The sequence below is a fragment of the Ursus maritimus genome, unplaced genomic scaffold (genome assembly GCF_017311325.1).
Source record: "Ursus maritimus isolate PB19 unplaced genomic scaffold, ASM1731132v1 scaffold_6, whole genome shotgun sequence".
Classification (NCBI taxonomy): domain Eukaryota; kingdom Metazoa; phylum Chordata; class Mammalia; order Carnivora; family Ursidae; genus Ursus; species Ursus maritimus.
Window position 1 is genome coordinate 36176877 of NW_024426774.1, and position 22845 is coordinate 36199721.

Here is a 22845-nt window from a genome sequence, read left to right on the forward strand (position 1 = left end):
TCAGGTGGTCCAGGTGGGGCCTGAGCCTCTGCAAACTGCCCTGTTGAGGGTCTGCAGACCGCACTTTAGGGAGCAAGGCTCTAGGCAGTGGGCAGGAAGGTCCCCATCATTGGAAAGGGATTTGCCCACTGAAAATGAAGAAACTGGGTTCTGCTCGGATCCTCCGTCTCCCACGAGGCAGCTTCCACCAGCTGAAGCCCCTCTTTGAGTCCCCAAGCACCTGAATTTCTGGACCTCCCTAGGCTCTGATCTCTCCCCCAAGACAGACAGCTTTTTCTTCAGCTTTACCCACAGGGTCCCGTGGGGTTCTTCTTGGCCAGCTTTCTCTTGGTGAGGCCCTGTGAAGACTGAGGGGCCCTGAGCCAGCTGAGGGGGGAGCCTGTGGAGAGCAGGAGGCGGGGCCGTGCCGGGTAGACTCTGGGATGAGAGGCCTGGCACCCTCTTGAGCCCTGGAAATGTTCACTGAGAGAACAATAATAAGGGTGGACTGGAAAAGGAGCCCTGCAAGCTGGGTACAGGAGTGCGAGGTCTGGCGGGGAGGGGCGGGTAGAAGGTTGACTTTGCCTCCCTGGCCGTTGCGTCCGTGGCCAGTTCTCAGTGTGAAGTTCTGGATGTAAGAAGGAGTTTGTGTTTTGGGAGGGCATGGGCTGGTCAATCTTGATGATTTGCCAGATCCGTAGCCGACCGTGTGTTGAATGAATGAGCCCATGAAGAGCGAGGGTTAGCGACGCAGTGCCTGGAGCCCTTACCCTCTACCTCGTCCTTGGAATGGCTGTGTGGATGACTCACGTCCTGCTGCCCACTCACTTTCTCAGCCTAAAACCACATGTCCTGGGGTGTGGTGGCAGTGAGCTGACCTCTTCCCCCCACTTCTGCCACAGGATCTTCATGACGCACAATTCCTGAGTTTCCACCAAGTTGCCTTTCCTCCCTGCTTTCCCGGTAAGAGCTGAGAAATGTGGGCCTTGGAGAAAATGGAGTCCCAGTTTAGGTGTCCAGGGAGAGGTGTTTCTGAAGTGTTCGAAAACACAGGGCTGTCCTGAAAGCTGGCTCGAAGGGGAGCCAGAGACTTCAGGACCATTTCAAGCTCTAGGAACTGTCCTTCTGGCCCCTCTGTCTGGGTCCTAGGCCACATCACACCCAAATGTATGAACTCAAAACCAAAGGAAAGAGACCAGGCGATGAGCAATCAGGAGGCAGCACTTAAAGTCTGGAGGGGGTGGCCCTGTCCCCCACTCCTTGGGTGGGCAGACGAATGGACCAACCCATTTGCCTGATGCAACCAAAATCTGGCTCTTTATTGCTGTGGGACACTAGCCTGAGACCAGTCTCAACCAATGTCTCCACATCAGAGCTTGGCTGTCTGGGTGCTTGAAAGTGCCCTCCTCCCTCTCCTCCATCTCTGTCTGGAACTTTCCCTGGACCTGGTGAGGGCAGAGCCATGGATATCGGGTGGCCAGTCCTATTTGATGGGGAATGAGGAAACGTTTGAAGGCAGGGGCCAGCCATATCCACAGCAGGTGGGAAAGTGCTGGTGGTGATGGTGATGCGTGGTCCTTACTTTATTATTATTTATTATTCATTCATTCATTCATTCATTCATTCATTAATATTTATTTATTCATTCTGAACCTATTGCCGGCAGGAATTGACTATAGGTGGGTGCAAGACAGATTTCCTTTCTTGAGAAGTCTCAAGAGAACGGAGTTTTCAGTAACTCTGAAACATGGTCAGGCTACTGCAGCGACTTTATTTCTGGAGAGAACCTGTGCCCCTGGCTTCCTGCCTCTACTTACTCTGGAGAAACTGGGGACAGTCTTGGAGTCAGGTCTACTAGAAGTGCCCTTTCTATTCCAACAGGACTTGAGGAGGCTTAAAACGCAGGCAGTAAAAGCAAAAGAGTTAATAAAAATAAGGAGGAGGAACGCCTGGGTGGCTTAGTCGGTTGAATGTCTGCCTTCAGCTCAGGTCATGATCCCAGGGTCCTGGGATTGTCCTGCGTGGGGCTTCCCGCTCAGCGGGGAGTCTGCTTCTCCCTCTGCCTGCCACTGTCCCTGCTTGTGCGCTGTCTTTCTCTCTGACAAATAAATAAATAAAATCTTTAAAAAAAATAAATAAAGAGGAAAGAAGGGGGAAGTAAACGTGTTAACTTAAGCGCAAATAAGAGTTCAACACCTAAGGGCATCATATTTGCCTCTGCACTTACCGTCAGCCAGGGAAGAAGCACCCACAAACTCGTAGTTTGTTAGGATCTTCACTGGTTTACCTGTTGCTTCATTCTCTGTGCCTCGGTTTATCTCTGTGCCATCAACTAGAGGTTTATGGAGAGCGTCAGATGAGATGATACACACAGACCGCCTGAAACAATGCTTGGCACATCGTAAACATTTAACCGCAACCCTAGATATTACTACCTCATTCATTTGTGACTGTAGCCAAGTGGAAGGGAGTGGTGGGTAGAAGGGAGGTGGTTTTCCTTTGTTCAAAAGTTCCTGCCTTCTCTTCCCTGCTTCATCCAAGTCCTAATGGACAGCTTCTGAAACTGCCTTTGATCCTAGTCTAGCTGCACAATGTTCCCATTCCCACTGCAGTTCTGCCCCTCCGAGTAGATTATTTCCAGGAGGCCTACTTCCTGCTCATTGAACAGTGACCTCAGATGCATTTCCTTGACTGCAAGCCTCTTGGGCTCAGGAAGTGCAGAAGTCGTGTTGCCTCCTCCTTTTGTCCCACTTCTGCAGGTCTGGAGGGACTGGTGGGTCTGCTTTCCCAGCTCTCAGAAGCTTAACTCCATCAAGTTAGCGAGAGATGGAAACATCTCCAAGAAAACTCGAAGCCCGCAGTGCCCAGGAGGATGTTTAACAGCATGTAGTAGGTTGTCTTTCTCTGACCCTTTGAGGATGAGGATGGGTGAGGGACCCTTGGGCTGGTGAGCTCAGTAGCAGTGACTCTGATCTACCAAAGATTCTGTGGGCAGTCAGGCGCCTGGGCCAGGGCCAGGCCTCCCACTCCCAGGCCAGTGAGCCCACCATGTGTCCTCTGCCACACACCATCCCTCCCCTTCTGACAGCAGGTCCCAGTTTTGTGTGGCCCCTCATTTTCTATGAGCAGTGAGAGAAGTCTGAAAGAGCTTGGCCCGGATGGCAGCTCTGATAACTGACATACACATAGTAGGCCTTCAGCAGTTGAATAAGGACTTTAGAAGAGTTTTATATACATAGTCCTCACAATGGCCCTACACAATAGGGGCCCTCAACATCTCCCCTTTACAGATGAGCAAAATTAGGCAGAGAATGTATTTGCCCTTGGTCACATGACTAGTGAATAACTGAATAGGTTGTTTGTCTTTACAGTCTGTGTGTTTAACCACTAGACCAAATGGCCTAAGATCCTAGCGAGCGCACCAACACCTCTAACAGAAACGTATACTTAGGATCTCTGCCCTCTGCCCCAAGTTCAGTGATAAAGTCAGAACCAGTACCATTTGTGTATGACTTGGTGGTCTTCCTACCTCCTCTTTCCATTTTCAGTGCACTGTAACTTCTCTTACAGGCAGAGTCCTACCTCTCCTCCCCTATGGGAGGATGAAGGTGTCAGGACCAAGGCAACTCCAGGTCTCGAAGGGCTGTACCCCACTGCCGCTCTCTCCTCTGGTGAGGTGGTCAGGACCCACCCCAATTCCCAGCTTCTCCCTCCTTGTAGCCTGGTTGGCAGAGGCACTCTATTGCCCTAAGGGGAAGGACAGGACCAGCCTCAAGATGTTGACGGATTTCACCTGTAATGCAAGGGGAAGTCTCTTTGAATCTCTGCCCCAGGGCTCTCCAACTCCCTGCAAACCTGTCCCAAGGGGCCTGGACTGTGCTCTCTCACCGTGATGGCTAATCACTGTGGCTGCCCACCCCCTCACACAGAGGTTGTCCAGCAAGTATCTGTGAACTTGAAGGGCTAATACCACAGATCAGAAAAAGTACGCCCATGGAAAAATGGAAAAAAAAAAAAAAAAAACAACCAAAAAAAAAAAAAAAAAAACAAAAACCAAAACCCCACATGCTGTGAAAAGTTCTAAGCAATTCCCTTACAAACAACTTTGTAAACTTGAAAAAAAAAATTTTTTTTTAAAGATTTTATTTATTTATTTGACAGAGATAGAGACAGCCAGTGAGAGAGGGAACACAAGCAGGGGGAGTGGGAGAGGAAGAAGCAGGCCCATAGCAGAGGAGCCTGATGTGGGGCTTGATCCCACAACGCCAGGATCACGCCCTGAGCCGAAGGCAGACACTTAACCGCTGTGCCACCCAGGCGCCCCCAAAATTTTTGTTTTTTAAACTTTATTATTTTTTAAAATTCAAGTATAATTAACATAGTGTTATATTCGTTTTAGGTGTAAAATGATTCAACAATTTGTTACTCAGTACTCCTCACAGTAAGTGTACTCTTAATCCCCTTCACCTATTTCACACACACCTCCCTCAACCCAAAATCATCATTTTAAATGGCAGAACACTAAGGACCTTTAAGAGATCAGTCCTTTTTATTCAATTTTTTCATAACCTTGGAATGAACTGAAGGTGGAGGGAGGAGTACATTTTAAGGGGCCAGAATTACATCAGAATTGCATTCTAGGGTCATTGCTCCCAGACATGCACTTTCTGCTTCAGACATGACCTTGGGACCCAGAGCTTTGTAAGTTACTCATGGAACTCCATTAGATGTTCTAGATAGGTCAGAGAATACTCATGTGCAGTTTAAGCCTCCACAGATGTCCCAGACAGAGCTATGATTTACAGCATCTTCGCTTCTGCTATTCAGTGCCCTGCTACTAGAGACGGCAAAAAGGTGGGGAGGGCTCCAGAACATTCTAAGCCTGGTAAGTATTTGTGGTTGAAATTCTTCAATCTCACTACAACCCTGACAAGAAAGCACGACTTTAATCTCCCGGCATGATTAGTTTTGATCTTAAGCTGCACAATAGAATAAATACCCGAAATGTGCAAAGCAAATCTTATTAACGTCGAAACCACATTATATACCCTGTAGGAGACTAGAAATCAATTTTTACATCAAAAGAATAGGAAAACTTTTGGGAAGCAGAGAACGTCCCCTTACAGCCTACCCTACATCCTAAAACAGGCATTTTTACATTAAGAGCAAACCGGAAATTAGCATTCTGTGCCTACTGAGTGCTGGTCACATTCGCGTACGTTAACTCATTTAAGTCCTGCCACAAAGTAGGTACGGACTGTTAACATTTTACATTCCTGACAATGCAGTCCGAGAGATCTGGAATTTGCTCAAGGTGACACACTGCAGCAAGTAGGAGTCAGGATTTGAATCCGAAGCAGTGTCCTCCCCCTCAACCCCCGCGCCCCAGCCACGACGCAGAAAACACAGGTCTGCAGGAAATTAATGACCCACAGCCTTCCCGAGGCTCTGCGCCATAAACGGGGAGACAACCTGGTTCTCGTGACTCTTCAGTCTTTCTGTTTTCACCGAAAAGCATGACTGCGGGAGCAAAGCGACCACGTGAGCCTTCTCCCTCCCCCGCGAGGGCCAGTGCCTGTCTGGCCAAGGGCAAGTCACAGGTGCGACAACGTGCCAGGACTGGATCCGGAGCCCGAGGGCTCGAGCTCCCCCGCAGCGTCACTGGACTGACGGGAGGGGAACTTGGCCAGGTGTGGCCTGTGGACGCGGCAGGTCACTAGTGCGTTCAAAGGAAGGCTGGAGAAGCGGTCAGCACTGTGAAACGGGGCCCGTGAGATGGGGTGACTAGGAATGACCTTGGTCGCGGCCTCTATAACTCCGCATGACGACCTCCGGCGGCAGCGCTAGGGTCCCCCACAGCCTCCAACAAATAACTAACTGGTGCGGCGAGACTCCACACAGACGCCAGGGCGAGGCTGCAGAGAGGGGGCTGGCCCTCCCCACGTGGACAAGCTCCCCGCTGGGGGCGTGGCCGCCGGCGCGGGTCCGGCCAATGAGCGCCGCCGTCGGGCTCACCCGGTTGGGCACGCCGGCCGGTGGGGGCTGCGCCATCCCGGGGGCGGGGCTCCGGAGCCGGGGCGAGGCGCGGCGGGTCACGCGGGTCGCGGCGCCGGGCTATAAGTAGCGGCCGGCGGCGTGTGCCGCCAGAGTGATGGCTGCCGGCGCGCGCTGCGTGCTTGCTCTTCTCGGCCGCTGAGGCGCCAGCGGGTGCTTCCAGGGTGGGTCGCCAAGCCCCGCCGAATCATTCCCGGAGCCTTCGCCCCGGGCTGTCTCCTTGTCGACCACAGGTGCGTGCGTCCGTGGCTCCAGCCAACCGCTGCAGCCTGCACCTCTCGTCTCCCTCTCGGCCCTTCGTTTTCTCTGGTGAGTGGTGGCGCCACCTTGGATAAGGCTTTCTTCTCCCCGGGGCCAGGTGCCGACGCCGTGGCGGGGGAGGCGGCCGGGTGGGCCGGTGCGGGCTGTGCGGTGAGATTCTGGCTTCGTTTCTATTCGTCTCCCTCCCCCACCCCGCCCGCCCGCGGGCCTTTTTGGCGGTCCCCGGGCGGCGCGCGCGGGAACGGCCCTTTTCCGGTTTTCGTGGGGAGGGCGCGCGCGGGCTGGCGGAGGCGGCGGTGGGGAGGCTGGCGCGCGCCGGCCGAGGAGGTCTCCGGCGCCACGTGCCCACCGCCTCGCTAGCCCTGCTCGGGGCCGGGGACGGTGGGCTGCGGGCGGAGGACAAGGCCGGGCTCCCCAGCGGCGTGGGCCAGCGCGGGGTGCCGCACGGGCCCCCCAAGGGCGCGCTGCTATTGTTATTTTCTTTCCCCTCCCCCCCCAGGATGAACTTGCGTCCTTTCTCTTCTCCGCCATGGAATTCTCCTTGCTTTTAGCCCTCCAGAGCCAAAGAAACCCCAGACAACAGATGCCCATACGCAGCGTATAGCAGTAACTCCCCAGCTCGGTTTCTGTGCCGTAGTTTACAGTATTTAATTTTATATAATATATATTATTTATTATAGCATTTTTGATACCTCATATTCTGTTTACACATCTTGAAAGCCGCTCAGTAATTCTCTTATAATTAAAAAAAAACCACTAGTCTAGAGAATGGCATCTACCGTGACAACGCTGACTACCAGTACTATTGCTGCTACTGCTGCTTCTGGTCCATTGGTGGACTACCTATGGATGCTGATCCTGGGCTTCGTTATTGCATTTGTCTTGGCATTCTCCGTGGGAGCCAATGATGTAGCAAATTCGTTTGGTACAGCTGTGGGCTCAGGTGTAGTGACCCTCAAGCAAGCTTGCATCCTAGCTAGTATCTTTGAAACCGTGGGCTCCGTCCTACTTGGGGCCAAAGTGAGCGAAACAATCAGGAAGGGCTTGATCGATGTGGAGATGTACAACTCAACCCAACAGCTGTTGATGGCCGGCTCCGTCAGTGCGATGTTTGGTAAGTTCTTTTTTTATGTGTGCCCCTTAGTGGCGGGTGAGCAAATGGGTAGTTCCGTTCCTGTGCTTTCCCTTTCAGATTTTCTTCAGAAAGCAGTGCATTCCTAAGAATTTTGCCATTTAATAAAACTTGCCTGTGTTTCAGGTTCTGCTGTGTGGCAACTAGTGGCTTCGTTTTTGAAGCTTCCCATTTCTGGAACCCATTGTATTGTTGGTGCAACCATTGGTTTCTCCCTTGTGGCAAAGGGGCAGGAGGGTGTCAAGTGGTCTGAACTGATAAAAATTGGTATGTTTAATTCTAAATGGTTTTTTAATTTTTATTCTTGTCGTGTGCTACCATGGCATTATACGAAATACATGGTGTAAAACAAAAAGTTTTGAAGATAGAATATTAAAATTTATTTTTTTTATTTTTTATTTTTTTAAATATTTTATTTATTTATTCGACAGAGATAGAGACAGCCAGCGAGAGAGGGAACACAAGCAGGGGGAGTGGGAGAGGAAGAAGCAGGCTCATAGTGGAAGAGCCTGATGTGGGGCTCGATCCCAGAACGCCGGGATCACGCCCTGAACCGAAGGCAGACGCTTAACCGCTGTGCCACCCAGGCGCCCCAGAATATTAAAATTTAAAGTGTTTTTTTGGTTTCTGATTATCATTTGTTGACTTTCTTTTTTCTTTTTTTTATTGTGTTCTGTTCCAGTGATGTCTTGGTTCATCTCTCCACTGCTTTCTGGCATTATGTCTGGAATTTTATTCTTCCTTGTTCGTGCATTCATCCTCCGTAAGGTAATCTTTCTCTCCCCTCTCTTATGACCTTTGATGGGTCATACTCAGTGGTATTCAGACTGCCAGCATTCTTCCAGATGTGGTTGGTGTGGCCTTAGAAAGTTAAAAAATTCATGTTTGATCTATTTCTTGTATGTTGCTGAGTTCTCTGAAGGAAACAAGTTTTCAATAACTAAGAATGCATTCAGGAAGGAAAAATTGAGTACTGTGATGTGCCAAGAAATAGGTGAGGCTGGGAATGAAAAAATAAGGAAATTTATTCAGGGTGGCTTTGTTACAGGTGCTTGCAGATTACTGCTTTACCTAAACCATCATATGCAGACCAATTTGACTTACAAGTTTGGGGTTCAATAAATCACAATGTCTCTTGTGGCTTTTTTTTTAGCTGATAGTTAAATTGAGTAGTTTGGGTCTCCACGTACTTAACTTCCATAGTGTTGATTATCATAACCAGTTTATAAGCTTCTAGTGGGGACTCTATCTCTCACATGACTTGACTCTAATTTCTTAGACTAGGTAAAAAGAGCCAGTAAAGGTAGTTTTTGTTTTGTTTTGTTTTTCTTGGCCAAAAAAGAAGTTTCCAGACAGTCACTTAATTTCCTCTCCCATTTGAAAATCCCTTTTGAGTGACCCAATAGCATTTCTTTTATCAAGAAGCCTGATGCTGGCTCCAAAATAAATGTAGACGACAAGGGATGTTGTCATTGGACTGAGTTACTTACTGAATAAGAATAAATGCATTTTTCTCAGGAAACAAAGTTGTCCTTTTTCTAAGGTGAGTGGCTCTTAACGGTCCATTGTAAGTTCTTAAAAATGCTCCTAAATGGTAGAAATCTGAGTGAAAGGAGATAGGTAGCTTAATCCCAAAGGGTAAGAATATCTTCAGACCCACTTATTTGGTCTAGTTGTAAGCTTCCGTAGGGAAGGATTTGTACTTCTGTAGAAATACCATGATTCATTAATGACTTTTCCTGTGGCCTTAGTCTGGCAGAATATAGCAGTTGTAAAGACTTGGAAAATTTGAAACATCTATATGTTGGTTATAATTTGAGAGTAAATAGTTAATTGTTACTACTAATGGCCTTGAAGTTTGGTATTGTTTTATTTAGCAAACAGAATGATGAGCACCTCCCCTCCAAATCCCCAGAACTGCCGTAGCATATGATAACATGATGCTTAGATTTGAGGTGTACCGGTAGTTACAGATCAGATTTTTCAGTCTTATTAGAACCATATAGCTTCCTCCAACTAGAGAACCAGGAGAATTAATAGGATCCCCCTGTTAGGGATTCCTGCTTTATAAAAGTTTACATTGGGTCTTAGTTGATATATTGGGAACCAGATTGTTCCGATTCTGGAGAGGCTTTGTGTGTCTCAAGACAAAACAAACTTTTCTTCTTTCTTGGAGGGTGAATGGTGTTGGTTTGAGGTGTGAAGAGGGATTTTTAGTGCCCAGACTCTCTGATTTGAGAAATGCATGGCAGGTACTTTTTACCCACAGTTGAGAGCTTAAGTTAAATATATTAACTTCTTAACTATATATTCTTTATGTGGGAATGAGGATGGACATGATCAAGAATGATTGGAATAGTGTTTAAAACAATACTGACTGACTTTGGGGACCTTCTTGACCTCCAAACCCCCCTTTCCTCCCCATGGCCCACATATATATATCCCTTGTGTCCAATCTATCAATGAGTCTTTTTTTTTTTTTAAAGGTTTTATTTATATATTTGAGAGAGACAGAGAGCACGAGCGGATACAGGGGCAGAGGAAAAGGGAGAAGCAGGCTCCCCACTGAGCAGGGAGCCCGATGTGGGGCTTGATCCCAGGACCCTGAGGTCATGACCCGAGCCAAAGGCAGACGCCCAACCCACTGAGCCATCCAGGCGCCCCATATCAATGAGTCTTTCGGTGATGAATATGAATAGTTCTGGTTACATTAGGTTTTAAATATCAAGAAAACATCCTTATGCTGGTAATCTTTGGGGGTCCTGGCTATTAAAGTCTGAATATTTGACCATTAGGATGTTTTCCAACTTAAGATTCTGTTTTGGAAATTAACATTAAAATTGCTTTTTAAAAATTTTGTTTTCTCAATGTCTGTTTCAAGGGTATTGGGTAGTCTAGTAGGAAAAACCAGAATGAAGGTGGGGTACGTCCCCTTAAGGACTGGGGGCAATAAACGAGGAATAGGGGTAAAGGGAAAGTTTTCCTGTTGAGTATTTAAATGCTAGTCAGAGAAAACGGGTCATTCAGCATTCTCCCTTTTGTTAGGAATCACATTAAATCTAGGACATCTTTTCAAACTCAGAGGAGCCTTTTTCTTTAGACAAAGGCTTATAGGAGCATCCAGTATGTAAACAGTGGACTGTTCTGGTTAAAGATGGGGAATTATGAAGACCCCCCCCCTTCACATCTTACATAACTGGATGGTGAGATATTTACATTATTTCCAGGTAAAGATGGTAAAGATTCAAGTGTGTGTTAGATGGGTCATACAGTAATAAAAATTTTATGAAGTTGTTAGACTTGGTTACCTCTTGTGAGTGACCAAGAGGAGTCTGGAGGGAGTAAAAGGGAGAACATGGTTTATGCTTTATTCCCATTCCCTACCCCCTCCCCCCCGGCCGATTTACAAACTATGAGCCTGTATTTCATTTCATTCCATTCCTTTTCTTTTCTCTTCTCTTCTTTTTTTTTTTTTTTTTTAAGATTTTGTTTGAGAGAGTGCCCGTCAGCTGGGGGGGGAGTGAGAGGCAGACTCCCCGCTGAGCAGGGAGGCCTACATAGGGCTTGATCCCAGGACCCTGAGATCATGACCTGAGCTGAAGGCAGATGCTTAACTGACTAAGCCACCCTGGCATCCCATTTTTTATTTCATTTTTTTAAAAAGATTTTATTTTTAAGTAATCTCTATGCCCAATGTGGGGCTCGAATTCACAACTGACATCAAGAGTCATTTGCTCCACTGATTGAGCCAGCCATGCACCCCTAGTCAGAAGCTTTATTTTATTTTTTAAAAAGATTATTTATTCATTTATTTGACAGAGAGACAGCCAGTGAGAGAGGAAACACAAGCAGGGTGAGTGGGAGAGTAAGAAGCAGGCTCCCAGCGGAGCAGGGAGCCTGATGTGGGGCTCTATCCCAGGACCCTGGGACCACGCCCTGAGCTGAAGGCAGACGCTTAACGACTGAGCCACCCAGGTGCCCCTAGTCAGAAGCTTTAGAATCACTTTGGGTCTTTCTCTTCTTTCTCAAGATTTTCTTTTGGATTGTGATCAAGACAGCATTAAACTTTGAGGGTAATATCTTCAAAGTTTAGTCTTCTCCATATATTCAAATCTGTGTTCTCTTTGACTTCAGTGTTTTCCTGTAGAATTAATACACATTTGTTGTAAGTGCAACTCTTATTTCCAGTCACACTGGCCTTGCAGTTCCTTAAACATTTGGAGTTTTTGCCTCAGGGCTTTTACACTTGCTGATATCTCTGTCTGGAATAACCCTCCCCTCAACATGCCTTGCTTTTTTTCTGCACCCTTAGGTATGTACGTGGCTTGTCGACTTACCACGTTTGTCTTTTGTTCCACTGATACTCCCCAATGTGCCCCTCCTTCCATCGCTGCCCCTTATACCCTTCTTTATTTTCTTCATAGTATTTATTGCTACTTTTTTCTGTACTAGAATGTAAATGTCAGTTCTCTGAGGGCAGGGACTTTTTCTCATTCATTCCCATATTTTAGTGCCCAGAATAGTGTTTAGCGCAGTCTGTTGAATGAGGAAGTGACTTTAGTGTACCATTGATTTTTATCTTAGCCCTTTGGTAAATCGTTAATAGTGGCATATTTATTGATATCTAGAAAAGATGGTTGTTGCAGGTAAATTCTGCATGTTTTGATTTTAAGAAATCTTTGCAGGCATGGTGAGAAATGTCCTAACATCTCATAGTCTATTTCTTGACATCTTTTACAAATGTATAGTACATCTCAGATGTATGCTCAGATTTCCATCTGGACATCAGGTACTTTAGAACACTGGGTGATGAAACTGATTATTTGGGACATTACCGGTCACTGGTGTAGGTAGCCTTGTTAGAAATAGCATCCCCCCCACCCCCCCCCAGTAATAAAAAACCAAACACAAACTTAAATTCAGGTAGATGTAAAAGATGAGATCAGCCTTGGTAGGGAGACTTCCAGGCACAAGGCCAACTGGGCTTTTCCTGTTACTATGGAGACCATTAACCGGCACTGTAATTCCTGAACCTGCCCTTTTACAAGGTTCTATGGAAATGAATTAACTTTAACACCTTTTAAGGTATTGATCTTAATGATCTTTTACAGGCAGATCCAGTTCCTAATGGTTTGCGAGCTTTGCCAGTTTTCTATGCCTGCACAGTTGGAATAAACCTTTTTTCCATCATGTATACTGGAGCACCTTGTAAGTACATATCAAAATATTTAAATGTGAATTTAAAGTTGTTTATAAAACTTGCATTAAATGCCCAATTTACCCCTTTTTGCTTTACAGGGCTGAAATCTCCTAGAAGGTGGCTGGCCTGCGCCCATTTCAGAAGGCTGCAGGCTAGTGTATGCTGAGTTAACCTAGATAGTTTTTCAACCAAAGAGACCTGCTCAGATTCTAAATCACTACAGACCTTTACTCTTTAGTCTTCACAGGATCCACCGATAATATGACCTTCTCCTTCCCTTTCTCCTATCTATGCTAAAAATACTGGAAGTGATATTGACCTCAACTACTGACTACTGAAGAGTAATTAGTTATATTTGGTCTTCAATAATCAGTCATTTAGGACTGGTTTGCTGGATATTCTCATTTTTCTCTCCCAAATGGAGCTACCTTTGTTTTTAAGCACTAAATTTACTTCCCTGAATCTGCTTGAATGAGAAGAGTTGGGATGTTTAACAACTGGCCTAAGTGCACTTGGAAGAAGAATTCATGCAGCTAAGAGGAAAAATAATTTGTGAGGATATAAAGATTGAAATGATTGCTTTTATTTTGAGACTAAGGCAAAGCATGGATTAAATTATGATACGTGTTTAATTTAGCAACTGAAAAAGATCAATCACTTGTAACTTAAAGGACAGTACATGCTTTGATCAGTTCAGTTTTGCTAGTATCTAGGGTCATTTGACTTGATGGTCAACTCAGTGGCTCTTGAGCTTTTGACTGTGATCCACTGGAAAAAATACATTGTACATTGCTGCCCAAGACTCCCATGTAGAGAGAGAGGAAGGAAAACCAGAATAGTATTTTGAAGCTACTTATGTTACTATGTGCTGTGCACTCATTTTCAGATAATTCTCTAGCTTTTTTTAATGCTCATTGGGGCCCACTAAATTGATTACTTTTCTGACTAATGGACTGTAACTTGCTTCTTAAACTTCACTGAAGTAATAAGTCACTGACCAAAAATGGAATTAGCTAAGTATTTTTAACCTTGTCTTTATTCCTGGAATAATTAGGAAAGAGAATGGACAACTTTATGAGAATATTGATCTTACTTAGGGGATCATAGACTCCTTACCAAATGGTACAGGCAAAGAAAAGCTTGCATGCTACATTTTTGTTCTGTTTTAAATTGAGTTTTTTCTTTGTGCTAAACCAAAGTGTCCCATGAGGCTCTAAGCACTGATGTTTTATCTGGTAGCAGTAAAGCTCATAGTTCAGTGAAATTAGAAACTTAAACTTTCATTTTTGAAAAAGGAACTTGGGATAGTTTTGTTCTGTTCTTTGTGGATCATTTATAAGAAAAATTTCCCCTTCTCGTTTCCCCTTTTTGACTTGGAACACAGGCAAATTTAAATTGTGATAGTGATTCATTAAATTTCATGTATATTTGAGTTTGTGTGACTAAATACATGGTTAGAATTGATAGGAATTAAAATGGAAAGATTTATAGTCACTATAGAACTTTAGTTTTGAAGGGACTACAATTTATATCTTATTTTTAAATATTAATCATTGGGGGGCAATAGATTTTCCATTTTATAAGTACTTTAATTCCTAATCAGAATAAAGCAAAAGAACTGCAGGTAGTTGCGCTATTCTTGGATGAATTATAGAGCATTATAACATCTTTTAGTCTTAAATAGAATTCTGTAGTGCTTTGCTTCCGTCATTAGTCTAGGCTAGTGGCTTGGAGCCTGTTAGCACTTAAGTGATAAGCAGATGAGGACTGATATTAATGATCCCAAAGCCAGGTGAAAAGTAGGCAAGTCTCTAAGATACGGCTTGTTAATGAAATTACCACTAAACTGTTTTCTTCTTGTGAAAGATAGCCCTTTGAACTATTCTTATCTTTTGATAGATAATATTCTGATTTTCTATATCTTAGTTTGATAATGTCTCCTAAGAGATAATCTTGTTAAAGGATTTTACTGGAGGGTAATACAAGGGATTTGATAACTTCCACAGAGAATTCTGTCAGAATGACAAATATGACTCTTGGGGCCCCTTTCTTTTTTAACATCAAAATCTGTATGTGCAAACATAATGTGTGGCAGCTACCATCTGGAGTCTGGGGAGTGGAGCGCTTCCATTTTTTTCGTAGCTAGTTGCAGATCCTCAGATTATAGTGATCCTTATTACCTTCTAAGTAAGAAAGGAAAAAAGCTAGTTTTTGAAGGAGTTTGGGAGACTTGAATCTAATCTAGCAGGTGTGGAGAGTGGGCCAGAGGTGAAGGTGTGGGTTTCAGATGACCATGGGATTTTTCTCCCCTCCTGAATTTGTGTAGTCATGAGCACAATAAAAACCCTGTGGACCTGAGGCTGGCAGCAGTTATAAAGGGTGATGGGCTGGCTTGGGGAACCCCAGAGTCCCCAGAGGAGGGTTTACACATTGTTGCAGGGGGCTGTTGCCCTGGGGTTTTCAAGATGCACCATTTTATCTCCTAGTGCTGGGCTTTGACAAACTTCCTCTGTGGGGCACCATCCTCATCTCGGTGGGATGTGCAGTTTTCTGTGCCCTTATCGTCTGGTTCTTTGTATGTCCCAGGATGAAGAGAAAAATCGAACGTAAGTAACAAATTGTAGCAGAACATTTTAACTAGCAATGTGCTTGTTTCTTGTGTGATCACTTAATAAAAGTCCGCTATTTGGATAAATTGGCAAAGTCAAAAATTTAAATGAGATTTCAGGAGATGGGTTTATTGTCCAAACTATGGTTTTATTGACTTGAAATGACCTGAGGCCTACTCATAAGGAATAATTGACATGTTGGGGACAAACTGGTCATTTAATCTACCTTGACATCAGTTGCTGGTGACAGAAATACACAGAGAAGTAGCTTAACATTACTTGGGAACTGTGAGGTTATCTTAATGTGTAATAAGGGGTAGGTACAAAATATTTTCAAGGAGAGAGAACTTTCTCCTTAACTACGTATATGTGTAACTTCAGATTTAGACCGGCAAAGCTAAGTCACATATTTATATCTAACTTTAGATTTGGTTAATTCTCAGAATTGTCGCACAAATTCTAGAGGTAGATATTTTCCAGTGTTAATGTGAAGGAATCATTTAGACCATTACTACATACGGTAGTGGAGTGTCATTAAATATGGAGTAAATTTTGTTAGTGTCAGTCTCATTTAAATCTTGTATTCGTTCCCTTACTGGCTGAGATCTGTTAAAGTAATCTTTTTCTGCCCTTTTCATCTGCAAATGCTTGGTTAGTGATTTCATTTGCCACTGGGAAGTGGAGGGATGCACACACTGCAGGGCCACTAGGAAGAGAGCTGCGTCATGCAACTGCGCTGAGGCGCCTCTGAGAGGCTCTGGTCTGTGCTAGTCTGCTTGTGCCGTGCACACAGTCGGAATAAGGCTTGCATGACTTCCTGACCTCATTTTTCCCCCAGTCTGGGAGAAGAGAAGACAAGTCTTGCTAACGTTTTATAGTCTATAGCGTGGTTGTGCTGCCTGAATGAACGTGTAAACGTACTGGGCATTGGTAGACTGGGCGGAAGATATTCCTGCCTAGTCATGGCATTTAGAACCATAAGGCGGAACATTAAAGCGCATGTCTGTTTTACAGAGATGGGAATTCAAGTTGTCATCTTTAGTTGCCTGTATTGAGCTGTGTTCCTTTGCTTGAACTTCTGGACTGAAATTTGGGGGCATTCCTTTTTTAAAAAGAACATGAATTAGGGGCGCCTGGGTAGCGCAGTCGTTAAGGCGTCTGCCTTTGGCTCAGGGCGTGATCCCGGCGTTCCGGGATCGAGTCCCACATCGGGCTCCTCCGCTGGGAGCCTGCTTCTTCCTCTCTCACTCCCCTGCTGTGTTCCCGCTCTCGCTGGCTGTCTCTCTGTCACATAAATAAATAAAATCTTTAAAAAAAAAAAAAAAAAGAACATGAATTAGATGCATTGTAAATTTTCAATCTGTCCACCTCATGCTTGAGGTACCTTTTACCTCAGAATGGGTCAGCACGGAGCTAGGAATAGTTCTTATTCTTGTAAAATCAGAACCTTTGTTTTATGAAGGAGAAGAATACACAACAGAGCCCATAAAGCCTTAAACATTTTACTGTCTTGCCCTTTACTGAAAAAGTTTGTGGCGTCTGAAACATTGCTGATTTCTTCCCAAAGGAAAGATATGGCAAGTGAAGCAGACAGGGAAAAATCATCCTGAACTTTCACTGAAATATATTACTTTGAGATGGATTTTTTTGAGGTGGGGGAGAGGGAAGATGTGGAACGAGTTAGTTTGGTCAAAACCAAACCAAAAAAAACCCCTTTTTTCTAGGAGAAATAAAGTCTAGTCCTTCTGAAAGCCCTTTAATGGAAAAAAAGAATAGCTTGAAAGAAGATCACGAAGAAACAAAGTTGTCTCTCAGTGATATTGAAACCAGGAATCCTGTTTCTGAGGTAGGATCTGCCACTGTGCCCCTCCGAGCTGTGGTGGAGGAGAGAACAGTCTCATTCAAACTTGGAGACTTAGAGGAAGCTCCAGAGCGCGAGAGGCTTCCCAGCGTGGATCTGAAAGAGGAAACCAGCATAGACAGCACCATGAATGGTGAGTGGAGTTTTTTCAGTGGGCAAAATAAGAGTTTTACTTTGTTACCTGTGTTGGGGAGGAGGCTCACTCTTTGGACCTGATGCTGTTTTTAATGTTACTGTTTTGGTCTTGGCCAGGGGCGGTACAGTTGCCTAATGGGAACCTTGTTCAGTTCAATCAAGCCGTCAGTAACCAGATAAACTCCAGTGGGCACTATCAGTATCACACCGTGCATAAAGATTCTGGCTTATACAAAGAGCTGCTCCATAAATTACATCTTGCCAAGGTGGGCGACTGCATGGGAGACTCTGGCGACAAACCCTTGAGGCGCAATAATAGCTATACTTCCTACACGATGGCAATCTGTGGCATGCCCCTGGATTCATTCCGTGCCAAAGAAGGTGAACAGAAAGGTGAAGAAATGGAGAAGCTGACATGGCCTAATGCAGACAGCAAGAAGCGAATTCGAATGGACAGTTACACCAGTTACTGCAATGCTGTGTCTGACATGCACTCGGCATCCGAGATGGACATGAGTGTCAAGGCAGAGATGGGTCTGGGTGACAGAAAAGGAAGTAGCGGCTCTCTAGAAGAATGGTATGACCAGGATAAACCAGAGGTGTCTCTCCTCTTCCAGTTCCTGCAGATCCTTACAGCCTGCTTTGGGTCATTCGCCCATGGTGGAAATGACGTCAGGTCAGTTGACTTGGAATCTCAGCATCACGCTTTCTGTTTTTGTATCACCTTATCCCTTTTATAAGGCTATGCTTGTGGCTTTGGTGCCATACCCCCCGTGGGACACGAATAAGCTGGAGAGGATGAGGTAATAGCAGTTATTGACTTAATAGGCAATAAAATTTTTCTTAGAGGGGTGCCTGACTGGCTCACAGTAGAGCATGCAACTCTTGATCTCAGTTGTAAGTTCGAGCCCCGAGTTGGGTGTAGAGATTACTTAAAATCTTAAAAAAAATTTTTTTTTTGTTTTTCCTTTAGAGATAGATTACAAAGAATGTTTAAAAAAATTTTTTTTTTCTCTCGAGAAAGTACAAAGAATGTTTCCGTAGATGATAAACACAGATATTCTTCATGGAGAGGTCTTGTCTATCAAGATAGGATCCAGTTCTGTGATAGTAAATTCTGTGAATACTGAGATGGAAAGCTTAAAAATCAATGCCCTAGGGAATGCATTTGGAGGTTGTCGGCCTTAGTTCTGTGGTTCGTAAACAGGTCATTGGAACCTGAGTTGTTCTAGGCTACCTGTTGGAAGATAGGCCACCAAATGCATGGGATTCTTCTCTGAGAATAGCTTTCATTTTCTTCTATGTATGTTGGGGTTCCATTTATTTCTGTTGAAAGGATTGCTAAATGAGCTTGACAGCTTTGTTTTAAATTATCTAGTAGGTCATTTAGCAAATGATCTTGCCAAGTTCTAGTTCTGCCTGAAAAATCATCTTTGTCCTCTTTTTTCTTTCAGCAATGCCATCGGACCTCTTGTTGCCTTGTATCTGGTTTATGACACAGGAGATGTTTCTTCAAAAGTAGCAACACCAATATGGCTTCTGCTCTACGGTGGAGTTGGTATTTGTATTGGTCTGTGGGTTTGGGGAAGGAGAGTTATCCAGACCATGGGGAAAGATCTCACACCAATCACACCTTCTAGGTAAGTTGGCAAAGCAAGTCTTAGGCTAATGCTCATTTTCTTAGGACACATAATACTGTGTAGTGTTACCACAAAAATTTTCAGCTAATATACCCCGAGCTTGTATAAGTTCCTGACGTTACTCTCATTGTTGTGAACTTTTTCAATTTTACATGTTGTCTGGCCCTTAAACATAATTTTGGTCAAATATTCATCTCCAGTGGTCTCTTAATAATACAACTTTTCTGAGAAAGGTGTGTGTGTTTGTGGAGCGAATAGCTCTGTATACTTGTCCTTTGTTTGTTTTTACTTGATAGCTAAGACTGATGTTTATTAAATTCTTCAAAATAGAAGTGTAAACTTTATTAATGGGCTTCTAGAAACCCTTAAAACCCCAAAATGTTAGAGAAGATGGAAGAGGGCCTGATTTAAAGTAGATTTCAGGGGTGCCTGGGTGGCTCAGATGGTTAAGCGTCTGCCTTCTGCTCAGGTCATGATCCAGCCCCACATCGGGCTCCCGGCTCAGTGGGGAGTCTGCTTCTCCCTCTCCCACTTCCTCTTCCCACCCCTCCACTTGTGCTTTCTCTCTCTCAAATGAGTAATGAATAAATGAAATCTTAAAAAAAACAGATTTCAGGAGCTATAGCCAATTAAAGATGTTAGTGAAGGTTTTGTCACTGAATAGAGCACAGTAAGATTGTGTTAACTTTGGAGTAATGTTAGCTTATAAAAAAATGAGCTTCCATTCTTGACAAGTAATGTTCTTATGTCTACAGTGGCTTCAGTATTGAACTGGCATCTGCCCTCACGGTGGTAATTGCATCAAATATTGGTCTTCCCATCAGTACAACACATTGTAAAGTAAGTGTAATGTATAAGTACTGTGTCTATTGAATGATTCTAGTAATATGGAGAGGTTTGTTTGTTTTTAAGTGTGATACTGTGTTTTAGAAAGTTTTATGCAGTTGGGAGTCTTGAAGAGTTCACAGATTTAGGACAAATAACTGCAATAATGTGAAGGCTTACGGTTTACAATTCCTTGGGTCTAGTACTCTTAAGCCAATAATGTATGTTCTCACCAAATGATGGCAAAGGTCCTTTTACATATAGTTAGCCCGTCTGTGAGGCATGTTGGGCTGTTGAAGGGCAATGTTATTTATAGAAGGTACATATTCATAGCCTCAGAATTGAAGTACTGAGAATCTCACTGAATTCTGAAGTTGTCTGATGGCTATGTAATAACTATAGAAAAAGGAAGAAACTGGCTCCCTTAAGGCGATTTAAGTTGGTTCATCATGGAGCCTGTGAGTCATCCTTTTTCTTCTAGGTATCTCCAGGTGATTGGCTGTGATGTCTAATATCTGTCCTCCTCTAAAATGATGTTTGGAAAACCTGAAACTTAATGTATTAAAACAGTTAATTTTTAAAGCAGTTGGTCAGAATGCCAGTAGCTCAGGGGCACCTGGGTGGCTCAGTCGTTACGCGTCTGCCTTTGGCTCAGGGCGTGATCCCGGCGTTATGGGATCGAGCCCTGCATCAGGCTCCTCCACTGGGAGCCTGCTTCTTCCTCTCCCACTCCCCCTGCTTGTGTTCCCTCTCTCTCTGGCTGTGTCTCTCTCTGTCAAATAAATAAATAAAATCTTAAAAAAAAAAAAATGCCAGTAGCTCAGGAGAGAGAAAGGAAGTGTTCTCATTCTTGTATTTTACCCCAATTACCACAGATGTAGTGATTGGACTTTTATATTGCCTTCATCTTCCCACGAGTAATCTGCTTCTTACCCTGTTAGAAACGTTCTTTCATGGAATCAGTCTCATCAGCAATTTGGGGCTCCTTACCTATGTAAGATCATGTGTCTGTTACCAAAATACCATTGGCTTTTATTAACCAGTTTCCTTGATCCTTTGCTCTGCTAGGTGGGCTCTGTTGTATCTGTTGGCTGGCTCCGATCCAAAAAGGCTGTTGACTGGCGACTCTTCCGCAACATATTTATGGCCTGGTTTGTTACCGTCCCCATCTCTGGCGTTATCAGTGCTGCTATTATGGCAGTCTTCAAATATGTCATCCTCAGACCGTGAAGCTGTTTGAGATTAAAATTCGCGTTGATGTTTGGGGCCACCTTACACATTCCTGCTCCTTTGAAGAAGGATCACAGTGTTACAGAAGACCGACAAGAGTCTTTTTAAAGTTTGGGAGCTGTGGGAGGGAAGTGTTACTTGTGCTATAATTGCTTTTGTGCTAAATATGACTTGTCTCAAAATTAGCTATGTAAAATAGCCAGGTTTCCACTGGTTCCTATTGAGGTCCCTTTTCCTTTTGGGCTGTGAATTCCTGTACATAATTCTCTACTTTTTGTATCAGGCTTCAATTCCATTATGTTTTAATGTTGTCTCTGAAGATAACTTGTGATTTTTTTTTTTTTTTTTAAACCATTCAGAGCCATTTGACGCAGTGCTCTGCTTTGGTGGTTTCACCAGCTTCTGCCCTAACGTGCACAGGGACTTAACAACAAGCATAACTGAAGCTTCCCTTGTAGTCTCTTAGAGAAATAGAGCCATTTGTACTCTGCCCTCCTGTCGGTAGTGGCAGGTTCCATTGGCATATGTGGGAACTTCTTATAGGGACGAGGTTCTTTGGACACAGTGAAATTTAAGTTAGTAGTAACTTCTTTGCAAGCAATTTATTGACTGTTATTGCTAAAAAGAAGTAGGAAGAAAAAGCCTTCTGGCAGTCTTGGTTATTTCTTTATGATTTCTGGCAGTGTGGGATGGATGAATGGAGTGGAATATGAACTTTGGGCAAGTTAAATGGGACAGCCTTCCATGTTCATCTGTCTACCTCTTAACTGAATAAAAAAGCCTACAGTTTTTAGAAAATTTTGTTCTCATGGTTTTTGTTCATACTTGTGGCATCTGGGCTTCAAATCAGTTAGCCCTATGCATTCTTAGGAGAGTGTGAGTATCTTAAATGAGAACTAAATTTCCACTTAAATTTCCCCACTCCTCCCTGTTAAGTTTCTTGTGATCCCAGAATATACATGACTTAACTCCATAGGTACAAAGCTGTTTGACATTTTTCCTTGTAATAGCACAGCCTAGACACTTTCACGTTAGCGTGTATAAATGTACTCATTGACAGCCACAAAGTTCCTGTTTGGACTATTTTACCATATCCTTATTTAGAATGTTACTAGCTTTGCTATTATGAAGGATGTTAAGATGGGTGGGGTGTGTATGTGTGTGTGTAGCTCAGCTTATTTAAAAATTCTCAGTGTTGGGTTCTTCAGTCTTGACCCATTACCTCTTTTACCTTTGATCAGAACAGTTAATGAAAAGTACATTGCTTTGCAAACTAGGTTGATGGTTCTTGTCCTGAGAGTTGTGTTTTAGGAAGATGCTTTTGAGAAGCCACACTGTACCACATAAAGCTAAGCTTGCCTGACCTATGCCTGAGAGAGATTAGATCACTGGTTGGGTACGTGCTGTAGACTTGCTTAGTCAGTGTTCACCATTTAAGGTCAGGCACTGTGCTAAGCTTTTTACATACATTTAATCCTCAAGACCTCTTTGAATAGGTCTTCATCCCTCTCTTACGGGTGGTAGAACCGGCCTGGGGAGCTGCGTCTTTCCCAGTATTACATGTTAGCAGAGAATGGTCATCAGTTGTAGCCTTTGGGGCTGGCTGAAAGTAGCCTTTTGATTTTTTTTTTTTAATTTTAAATTTTTATTTATTTTTTATTTGAGGAAGGAGGGAGGGGGCTCTGTACGGTAAAGGAGAACTTAGCATTAATCCCTGAACTGAAGGTTTTGAAGGAGACGCTCCTGAATTTTGGTATTGGTTTCCTTTCCTGATGGTAAATGACCTCACACAAGCCTCGATCCTGTCTTCCCTGTGATTAAATGAATAGTAACCCTCCTCAACATTTTCCCCTTGGCTTGGGAGAAAACAGTTGAGAAAATACTTGAATCAAGGATGTGTTTCTCTTCCTAGAGCGGCT

The 22845-nt window shown here is 44.1% G+C and overlaps 1 protein-coding gene across 2 annotated transcripts; it reads left to right on the forward strand.

The window, feature by feature from the left end:
- The first annotated feature begins 6107 nt into the window (after window positions 1–6107).
- On the forward strand, window positions 6108–21724 carry SLC20A1 (solute carrier family 20 member 1). Of its 2 annotated transcripts, none has more exons than XM_040623203.1 (11): window positions 6108–6342; window positions 6794–7408; window positions 7553–7693; window positions 8109–8194; window positions 12538–12634; window positions 15113–15232; window positions 16960–17229; window positions 17349–17907; window positions 18686–18871; window positions 19627–19711; window positions 20765–21724. In XM_040623203.1, exons 2-11 carry the CDS (start codon window positions 7063–7065, stop codon window positions 20924–20926), a joined length of 2052 nt encoding a protein of 683 aa, XP_040479137.1. In that variant the 5' UTR covers window positions 6108–6342; window positions 6794–7062; the 3' UTR covers window positions 20927–21724. The 2 variants fall into 2 exon arrangements, with proteins under 2 accessions (XP_040479137.1, XP_040479138.1); XM_040623204.1 differs by having other exon boundaries at window positions 17086–17229.
- The last annotated feature ends 1121 nt before the right edge of the window (window positions 21725–22845 follow it).